Raw genomic sequence first — 11,329 nt, forward strand, 5'->3', positions numbered from 1 at the left:
AAATGTAGTCCAGAGCGTGCGCAACCCGTGCGCTGGACTGGGTGAATGGCTTCGCGGTAAACCACGTTACCCAGCATACACCGCGGGCAACACTGCGCTGGCAGCCTCAAGAGGTTTCTGCCGCGCACGGACGGAGAAGACCGTGCGGAATAAAGTCAAAACTCCAGGCGTTTTGTGTTCACACAGCGAAGAAACGAAAAAAAAAAACTTCATCGGAGAAGTTCCCATAATGGAGCTACATTTACCAGCGCTCGCGTTGATCTAAGGAGTTCTTGCAGTTCTGTCGCATTTCGAGACCGATTGTTATATAAATGCAGTGACGAAGAAAAAGCAGCTATAAGTGGTGGACGTTAATCGACAGAGGAATTAGTATTTTGTCCTGCTAATAACGTTAGTGTGGCGACGGTTCAGAGGCGGGTTGCTTCTGGTACGTCAACGCTAGCTGCTGTAACGGATCCCCTGCGAGGAAATAATTCAACCTCGACCCACAGCGGAGTGTTTTTACGGAGAGTCTCTTCGGGTCTTCCGCGCCCTTGGGTTGCTTACCCGGCGGTAAGGTGCAGCCACGCCGGGGAAAGGCACAGCGCGACGGCCGCTACTCCGGCTAGCTCGCCTGCTGCTTCTGTTTCTTGGATCGAGGCCTTGTCGGTGAGGCGACAATGCTTGACATAATGTCTGAGCACCAAGGTATGTTTGACCAGCATCAGCTGCGAGCTATTAAACAAACTGTCCCCGTGTGATGTTAATCTGTTCGCTGTTGTAATCTGCTGTGTTTTGCGGACATTAAGATGCCGAATCCACAACGCTAATGTTACGTTGGGTTGCGTATGCTGTATTAACAAAACGACTTGTGATAGGAAAACTTGATACTTTGCAGTCAAAATGCGATGAAAGTTGTGTTAAAGTAGACATATTTTATGCATTGTTACAGTTGATTTAGCTAACGTAATGTTAACGTACTTAACGGTTAAGTTAGCTTGCTTGTTACTTAACGCGCCGATCTAGCTTAACGCTAATGTTAATAGCTAATAGCTGCACCGCTAACGTTACCCTCCCACCAGACTGAATACACTATAACGTAAGTTAAATTAGCTCACTTGTCAGCCACTAAAAACACCATTTTTAACCTGAGCTCAAACTTGAAAGCAGACAACACGACCGATTTGATGATACACATTGCTAACACCAAGCTAACTTGGCTAATGATCCCCCTACTTCCATTTCAAGAAAGCTAGCGTGATTAGCTAGCTGACCAAGTGACTGATGGCATACGTTAACTCTCAAAGGAATCGAAATTAAGCCATCAGCAATGTCGAGTTTTAAATGCAAGTTGTCAAATATCAGACATTACTGAACACACACTAGTGGAAACCCTCGCTGCAAACGGCGTAACGTGTTATGTTAGCCTCTCCTCTAAATGTCAGCTAACGTTAGCAGGTAGCTCCAAGACAATACAAAACGAGAAGTTTAAAGCTTGGCACACAGCAGTCCGAGCTTCATTGGCTTTGCGCTTACAGCAGCAATCCATTGTTTACACGTCGATGTTAAATCGATTAACAATTATCAATGGCTGATAACGAAATAACCCGACTTTCTAAAGTTTAGATGGTGACCAAGTGACACCGGTTGCGGTTCTGTGCAGCCGACTCGCGTTTATCCGATGACCGATTGGCTTAAAGACCACTTAAACGGTTATCAGTAATGTGTATCGGTTATTGTGTTGTACCTCCAACAAACACGGCTCTTCATAAGCTCAGTGTGCTCGTCACTAAAATCCCCGATTAAGTTATAGAGCCGTGTTAGCAAGCTAATGCTAGCCTTAGTCCACATGTGTCACATTACACCAAGGCAACAGTGTGCTTACTAATTCTGTCTATAAGCTGTTTGCTTGATCATGACAAACGAATCGAGATTTCTTCACTGGTTAATCACACATTGGTTTCTCTTCTCTTCCAACAGATTCACTGTTGACGTGCAAAACTGAACCTCTGGTGAGTACTTTGTAATGTTACTTTGAATACTAGTTCATTCAGCTGCTTTCTCTTGTTGGATCATGTTTGGATTAGCTTCAGATTCTAACACAAAGGCTGTGCTCTCTTTCCTGCAGCCCCCAGAGAGGAAAAAGAGGACTGTGGAGGACTTTAACAAGTTCTGCAGCTTTGTCCTGGCATATGCTGGCTACATCCCCAGTCCAAAAGAGGTAAGCTGCCATTAATGTCACTGTGATTGTGGAAGAAGGCATTGCTAAAGTTGTGAAGGAACACCAACGTCTTCTTCTTTTTGTCTTGCAGGAAAGTTCATGGTCCCCAACATCATCCAGCTCTGCGCACAGTTCAGGGCTATCAGCAGATGGAGGCGGTGGAGGCAGCAGCTCCACGGGCAATGCTTGGGCAGACGGGAGCTCAGACATCCACACCATCCACACATTTGTCCGCAAAGCTCGCGCAAACAAGGGCAAAAACATCCGACGCATGCACTCTGATAGCACGCTGCTGGACAAGATGCGCCTTAAAGACTCCTTGTACGACAGCCAGGCCAGCAGTAAGGCGGAGCGCAAGAAGGACAAAAAACTGAAAAAGCTGTCGCTGGGTTCTGCCATGACGGCGGCGGACAGCGGCAGCAGCGAAGGCGAGAAAAGAGCCCGCATTAAGCGCAGCAAAAACTCAAAACAGCCAAAAGTGAAGAAGCTCAAAAGCTCGGCTCAAAGCGAGACAGACTCTGAGGCGCGGCACACGCTCGCAGAGGTACGACCCATGAGAGAGGAGATGGCGACGCACGGGGGCTCCACCCCGACCATGCAGGGCCTGGGGAAGATGCAGCCAGACGAGTCCATGAGGGAAGCGGAGATGAGCTCCAGTGAGGGTGAGACGTGGATCGCCGATGAAGACATTATGGTGGAGTCAGGTATGACATTATAACTTCTTATACTAAAACTCGGTCTAGTCCACACTCTCAATATGCATCAGTTGACAACTTATTTATTGCCAACTACGTTCTGTTTGTCAACACAGGGGATGACTCGTGGGACTTGATCACCTGTTACTGTGGGAAGCCATTCGCAGGACGGCCGATGATCGAGTGCAATCAGTGCGGCATATGGGTGCACTTGTCGTGTGCAAAGATCAAGAAATCCAACGTTCCCGACATCTTTTACTGCCACAAGTGCAGGGACGTGCGGCGGTCGGGACACAAAAAGGACCCCTAGGCACGAGGAGGACGGGTGGGACCCCCAGGAGCACCCGCCCTGTTTTTTTTCTTTTTGCTGTCCTCTTGACTCTTGTTTTCTTTGATGCCTACAGCCAAAACAGCCTAAACTATCACCTGGATGGCAAATGTATTGTCACTTTGTAGGATTTCTTTTTGACAATCACAACCATTCTTATTTATCCCTCACTTATTTTGTTTTGTTTGTTTCTTACGGTTTTTATTTTCTTTGGCTACTGTGAAGAGGTGGACAGAAGGCTACGTGACAGTGGAGAATCATTTATTTGTTACTAATTAATTCCTTTATTAATTGGCTTTAATGTTGTATTCTGTGCTGGTGATGTGCACAAAAATTGTCACACTTGGTCTCAGAAACTGAAGGTGCTTTTTTTTTTTTTTCCTTTTTGGACATGTAAATTATTTTGAGGAAAATCGACAAATCAATGAAAAATTTCCTTTAGTGTCTCGAGGAGTCTCATTTTCAGTTCAGTAGCCATTTCATCAACTTTTAAATCAGTGCGAGTTTTACACATTAACATTAAATCTACAGCTGAAGAGATGAAAAACGTAACTCCTGTTATTTGTTTAGAAGCGTGTGATAAAGTGGGCAGCTCCTCCTTAATTTCTGATCTTTTTTTTTTTTGCGGTTTTCGTTTTTTCCGTCGTCAGTGGTGATCACTGAACATTGACCTTTAGAGATCGCACTCCTCTTAGAATAAGTGATCTTTTGAGTTCATACAATCTGTTGACATTTACTGTTTTGCATACTGAAATTGCATTGAAAAATTGCTACATTTCAAATTGCACACTTTGGGCAGTGCACTTTTTAAAAAAATAGAAACCCAGATACCGTTTCTGCCACGTATACCGGCGGTATTTGGAACATGATGAGCTACGGCTGATTTAAAACTGTACTTAGCATGTAGCTGTGTACTTTGATGACTGAGCGCTTAATGTTTCTCCCTGTCTGGTTTGGTAATCATCGATAGCCATTAACCATGAACAACATTTACATTGAAAGCTGTTCGAATTTTGATGTTTTTGTTTCATGTGTGTTTTTTTTTTTTTTCCATTTCTTCTTCTTCTTTTTTTTTTTTTTTTTTTTTAAATAGTTTTTCATGTTAAAAACTGATCCGAGGGGGTAATGTTGCTGTAAGACGAATGGTTCGGCAGTGCTTTACGATATCAACAGTGGCTCTGAGGCTCGTTTATGAATGGTTGTAAAATATTTGTTCTTCTGTTTCATTGTAATTGTTTTATTTCTTAGCTTTCTGAGCAAGCGGGATTTAGAGAAGCGCCCCGCATCAGAGAATGGACATAAGATTGTCTCACATGGAGAACAAAGTTGTAGTGTACAGAAAAATAAGTTGATGCCGCGTAGGTTTGTGGCATTTGTTTTATGTTGTTTGGTTTTACCACGTGCTTTTTCTTTTGTTGGTGGGAGTGTGTTGGTAAGTCTCCAGTAGCAGTTGCACTCTCTCTACAAACTTCAATTCTGTGTACATATCCTGTTCTTTGACAACTGTACATATGTGAAAGCGAAGAGAGAAAATACCCAAGCAAAATCTATATTTTCTGCAGTCTGATATTGTTTTCTTTAATTGTAGCTTGAAAAATAAAAGTCTTTGGGAACATAAAGGTAAGATGATGCTTTTAAAATCATTTTTATTGATCGAACACATAAAAAAAAAAATACATTTAAAACATTTAGGTAATGTTGGATTAGATGTTGGCACACAGCAGTGTTTGTCAAGTGTCTGTTTCACCACTAGAGGGAGTCAGTCGACAGGTGTCTCACTTGTTAGTATGGCAGTGAGTTAAATAATGAATAAATATCATGGAAGACATATTAAACAGAATACAATAGAAAGGGCTCAGTTGTTGGCGCTGCTCTTCACTCCCTGAATTCTTCCCACTGGACGTCTGGTTCATCCTGTCACACAAACATCAAAATGCTCCTTTTAAAACCCACAAAAGTCTTCAGGAGTCATGGAACCAATGTCATGGAAAAGGTAACAGATAATGAATCGATTTAGAAATAAGTGGCAAAAAGGAATGCAGAGTAAAAATGAATCCAAAAGATGTGTCAGTTCTCCCGCAGTGTGTTTCTCCCATTACTCACTTTTCGGCTTCGGGAACTGGACATTTGAAAGCGGCCGATGGAGTCGAGAGGAGCAACTTTCCTCCTGCAGACACATCAGGAGAAGAACAACAGGCTCAGTCCAAAACAGTTCATCTCTGCAGGGTTGTAAACTGCCTGAGAGTCGTCCATGGCAATCCTTACAGTAAAGAATGGTGTTTAATATGACTTTGGTAAATACTAATTGTACTTCTTGACAAGTCTTTAAGTATCTGATATGAAATCAGAAGTACAGGTAAAAGTAATATAGAAATATTTACATGAGTGTATCCTGCAAACTTTTGGTCAGCAGGTAGATTATCCTGATCAGTGCTGTACCGATTATTGATCAAATGGAATAATTTACAAATGCAGTACTTCGGCTCTGATGCAGGCTGTAATCTGAAGTAGCATGTAACTAAAGTTATCCACAAAGTATAGTGGAGTGGAAGTAAAGTGTATGTAAAGTAAATATTCAGTACAAGTACCTCAAAATTGTACTCAAGTAAATGTACTTTACATTCCATCACTGGATTTCTGTGATGTATATATGTACTTCTCTCTTACGTTCTGCGTTCACAGTGTTTTCCGTCTTCACAAGAACAGTTTAAACTTTAAATTAATAAAATTATTTACTTTACAATTAGTGTATGAAAATACACAAAACAGCCATAATGTATTAAAATCAAATAGTCTTTGTCATCCTTAACTACATGATGATGAATTTGCATTACCTCTTTTCATTGGCTTTGCGTTGGTACTGGAACTGGTTCTGGTTCTGGTTCTGGTGTTGGACAGTGAGGTGCTCTGAATGAGCGGGACGGCCGTCCACATCCCTGCCCACGTCCCCAGCGTCGCCCACGGACAGGTCCCTCTGGTCCGAGGGATCGTGCAGCTGGAGGAAGAGCTCCTGCTCCAGCCAGCTGACTTCCTGAGGACGGTGATCGGATTATAAAACAGACTGAACAGGGTTTAATGCCTGCAGGTATTTGATCTGACTAAAACAGAGACCTACCCTTTTGTTTCTGGGTGAACTTGGCAGCACAGCAGCAGATATCTCCTCCAACGACACGTACAGAGCCAGGAGAGGCAGCACACACCTGCAGCAAAGCATCTGAGCAGAGGGAGACGTCTGAGTTAGTAACAGTCACAGTCACACACAAGAAAGTGAATGTAAAAGGAACCGCACACTCACCTTAAACCTGCGTTGTTTTGGTGTTTTTTTTATGGAGTTCTGATCTCGAAGCTGATGATGGTTGGAACTCAACGTCCTCTGAGCTGTGGACCAGCGCGGAGGGTATTTGTAGACCTGCATCTAGGGTGGGTTTATATCATGGGAACAGCATCGAGGGCTGTTTAGGCTAAGTCACTGTGTGTGTGTGTGTGTGTGTGTCTGTGACCTCAGACATGCCAATTACATCTGCCGCCTGCCATTGTCATCATCAGAGTCAAACCTCCACAGCAACTCTTGAGAGATTCAAGTGCTGACAACATGCCTGGACACACGTACAGACACACACACACACACACACACACACACTGTCCCACCCTGGAGCCCTCGTTCACTCTCCCCGCCGCCGATATGAGCGAAGATAAGGTCATTGTTCAGCAGCTTCACGTTTACAGGCTGGTTTCAACTGGATTGCTCTCATTGGTATTCATTACTACAAACTGTTGGGGCGCCAAATCGCGAAAAAATACCCCTTACTACATCATTCTAGTCCAACAAGTTGCATTATTCAGTTTTTCTTTAAGACAGAGACCCTGAAATCTGTTTAACTTAGTAGAATTTTACAGATCTGAAAACTTATCTTTCTGTATTTGGAGATTTTTTTGTTGTTTTATCAGAAAAGAACTAGTAAGTTCAGTAAAATTACTTGACACAATACAATTCCATTAAAAGCACATGTTCTGTGATATTCCATCATCTGTATCTGTCTGTAGATTTGGCAATAAGTTTGTACTTTTTCTATAAAGTCTATAAAATGCCATCTAAAGTGTGTCAGTGCTTAACAATAAACATGAAACTAATAAAAGCAACTATTTGGCATTTATCCTTAATATGAAATATTACAGATTAGACTGATCAGACAAACAATCAGAAACAGTATCAGGATCCTGGTGTGTGTGTGGTAATCTGGAACACTTGATCACTTTGCTTCGCCTGACTTCACCGGCGGATGGCCACCCAATCCAGACCACACACACAACAGTCTCCACCCCTCCTCCGCCCGCCGGCCCGCCCGCTGCCTCCGTCTACACAAAACAAAACAGAGAGGAGACATGTAGCAGGGATGGATGGAGAGATTGGAGGAGGACGGGCGGCGGCGAAGGGGGTCCGCTCGGAGCCTATGCACATTCGGACACGTTTTCACTTTTCCTCTTTTCCCGCCCTGTCCTAATTATTTCTATTTTGGGACGCTGAGGCCCACCAAACATAGAGCTGGTGCTGACAGATCAGCCACGTATAAATAAACCAAGGCAAGGCTGGCAGCATGTCAGCAGGGGCAGAGGCCAGATAGGCTGCACTGATTACCTCCATTATCAGGGACAGGCCTCATTAGGAGCCTCTGGCTGTTTGTGTGTGTGTGTGTGTGTGTGTGTGTGTGTGTGTGTGTGTGTGTGTGTGTGTGTATGTGTATGTGTTCTTTTATTGCAATACAGGACCAACTGTTCTCCCAAAGATGTCAAATTAATGGAGAATCCTTATAAATAGTGACATTTTGTTGGCCTTCATATCTGTAAGTGTTATTCTGGGGCTCAGGCTTCAGGTTTAGGTAAAGGTGCGACTCAGTCACATGGACGGTATTACAACTTGTGGCCGTCCAAGATTGCTCAAACTGAATTTTCAGGTGTCTCATTATATACGGTTTTTGGTCTTACTCAAAGGTGTGACATGATTTCTCGTTGAACATTACTGTTTTTGTCATAATGATTTTACATTGATTTTTCTAAATAAAGATACTAAAATGAAAAAAAAATAAATATATTTAGCTGCTGCAAAAGGTAACACAAAATAAACAATACCACTCTTTAGTCTGTATAAATACAAAGCTTCATCCGGCAGATGGTTAGCTTAGCGTAGCATATAGACAGAAAACTATCTATCTAATCCTTTGTGAGAAAAGGATTAAGCAATGTTATAAAAGGACATATTGAAATAATTTTGTTTGTACTTAATATAAGCATACTTACAAAGGCTGCTGCACACTTAGATGACTGTTTCATCTATGATATTTACAGGTTTGAGATATATTAAAGCAGCTCCAAGAATCTTTCAGTTTCGCTGATTCTGGCGGCCCATGTGGACAAAAGTGGTACAAGCGCAGCAACTCCCCAGACCCTGTGGTGAAGACGATTTGTTTTGGAAGTGAGAGATAGAAAGGGGCAACATATGCTTTTAAATATTGTTTGTCCTTTTAATGCATCTATACATGGTCATGTATTTTAACACCTGTAATATGACGATGATGAAACAAAGCTGTTTTAGAAACTTATCAAAAGACTACGAAGAGGCTTCTTTCCTCAGGTTATGACTCAATTCATCCACAGCCCTCTGACATAAGAATAGTTTTGATTACTCCGACTTGTCCAACTCCAATAAACTGGAATCAAACCCAGTGACAGTCGTTAAGAACAATTATGATAACTGTACAGAAAATGCCTTTTTTCTTGATGTTATTGTGCGCTTACGCGGGTCAGAGAAAGGCATTAGAAGTGTACTGAAACTTGTTCATAATTATATATAATATATATAGTTATTGCATGAAGGGCAACGTTTGTACTTGTACAAGGACTCCTTGAGTCGGCTACATTAATCATAGAAAGGATAAAAGTATCTAACTATATGAAATGAATGTTGTCATTGAAGCACTTCAAGAGTTCAGTAACATGAAAGTGTGTTTCTGTGAGATAAATCTATCTCACTCTGTGTGTGTCTGGGTGTGTGTGTGCGCGCACGCACGTGTGTGTGTGTGTGTGTGTGTGTGTGTGTGTGTGTGTTAAATAACTTCTGTCACACCCCGCCCCGCTCCAGTGCCCTATAAGTACGAGGCACTGCAGCAGGTGCCAAATATAGACTCAGCAGAGACTTCACCGTGGGCAACTTTACAGAAGATTAACATGAAGAAAATGTAAAAATATAAAGCGATAAATTCATTCAAAGTACAAAACTGCACTCCAAGACACAAACTCATAAGATAGGCAAGGGTTAAAGTCCATTTCAGGCTTGTATAAAGTTATATACAATGAGAAGTTAGGGCTGTAGCTAGTAATAATCTCCTCTCGTCAGATGTATAATATCCAACCAGGCAGTTTGTTTGATCAGTTAATCAGTCGCACTGCCCGTCTTAGATGAATCTACCAACCAGCTCCAGCATAAAAACAAAATAATGTGACAGTGACAGTTTCCAGTAATGCTCACTACATTTTATTGCTAATCCATCTGTTCCTCTTCCTTGAAAAAAACAAAAGTTAAGAATTTAAACTTTTTAATGGTCCGGTCAATACGCCCTCATTAAGAGGGCACTATGTATATTTGGAGAAGAAATACACAGTCAAAATGTTAATATTTACAATATTTATGAGGTAATAAATCAAACTCAGAAATATATGTTTTTTCCATCACTGAATTAACAAGCTGTTCTTAGAACACTGTTTGAAGCTACAAAGATGGCAGGGTCCGCCAAATATAAACAAAGTAAAACAGTATGAAGTTGTGTTTAAGGTCACTTTGTTTATTCAGTTTATTGAGTCATGACAACAAAAAGTTTGTTAATTTAGATTGTTTAGGCTGATCTTTCTCTTCTTATTACTCATAAGCTGACACTTAAGTGCACCTTGAAATATAAAGATCCAACAACTGGAAAACAGCACGCAATGAATTCAAAAAAGCATTCAAAATGATCATGATTTTGATTCATTTCATTTAAAAATCCTTGATTGTGTGGCACGTTTTCTTAAAAAATGCAATGGAACGTGTGGGGTATTTATGCAATTTTATGCAATGAAATTGTGGGAATTTGCAAAAAAAAAAAAGTGATTCCCCCAACACTCTGTTCTCACTCGGCTACTACCTTAATGTAAAGAGTCATTTCTAATGACTTCCTATGATAAGCAAGCATACTACATCACAGAAAGTGCTGAGAATAACCAATTTCTCGTTTTGTTTTATTTCAGACCTTAATAAACACATGGCTCAAACTTAAAAACGTTGATGATTCAAACTAGTTCCATAGCTTTACAAAAAGAATACTCTACAACTTCTGTAAAAATGAATACATCTGATGGATTATGACAGCAATGAGTTGTATTTAGAACCAGTGAGTGCAGTCGTTGTCTCACGCTACATGTCATAAACTCTAGTAAACGCTGCAGTCGTAATAAAGTCATTCCCCCAGTGACAGATGCTAATTATGCTAGTCAATCTCCACAGCAGCACACCATGCTTTACTCTATGAAGGTCCTCCAAACTCAGTCAGTGTGATGTGCAAACTTCGGGCACTGATCAGATCCTAGCATGGTAGCACTGAACCATCTGCATAATCTGTGGTAGGGTTGCAATGAATATGAGTGAATCATTAATGTAGTCTGAGTCAAATAAAACTTCAATAAAGAATCAGTTATCTAACATTTTTTATATATAAATGTTTGACTCATCGACTCAGTTCTCAGTTCACACTGCCACTGTGATAGTCTCTTATTGCTTTTCAGTTAAACGCAACAAACCTAATGGCTCTATTAGCTGTAGCCAATATTATGATTGGGCTGGCCATGTAGTGTAATGTCCATAATTATGCGACCATTATGAAATGTGCTGCTTTATACAGTTGCTGCTATGTCTTTTTTTTGTTTACCTGCCCAACAGGTGAAAATTAGCTGCTGGCTAACTCTGGTACACTTACTTTTAATTGTCTCTGTTAAAATGAACAATTAAATAAGCAAAACATAGATAATAAAATTCTGAGGTAACACACACATACAGACACACAGACACACACGCACACA

The 11,329-nt window shown here is 41.3% G+C and overlaps 1 protein-coding gene across 1 annotated transcript; it reads left to right on the forward strand.

Annotated features, from left to right (window-relative positions):
- The first annotated feature begins 119 nt into the window (after positions 1-119).
- Positions 120-4,842, forward strand: phf23b (PHD finger protein 23b). The gene is made up of 5 exons (XM_037113018.1): positions 120-687; positions 1,960-1,991; positions 2,108-2,200; positions 2,292-2,904; positions 3,012-4,842. The coding sequence occupies exons 1-5, from the start codon at positions 660-662 to the stop codon at positions 3,203-3,205; spliced, it is 960 nt and encodes a 319-aa protein (XP_036968913.1). The 5' UTR covers positions 120-659; the 3' UTR covers positions 3,206-4,842.
- The last annotated feature ends 6,487 nt before the right edge of the window (positions 4,843-11,329 follow it).

Source organism: Acanthopagrus latus, chromosome 10 (assembly GCF_904848185.1).
Source record: "Acanthopagrus latus isolate v.2019 chromosome 10, fAcaLat1.1, whole genome shotgun sequence".
Taxonomy (NCBI): domain Eukaryota; kingdom Metazoa; phylum Chordata; class Actinopteri; order Spariformes; family Sparidae; genus Acanthopagrus; species Acanthopagrus latus.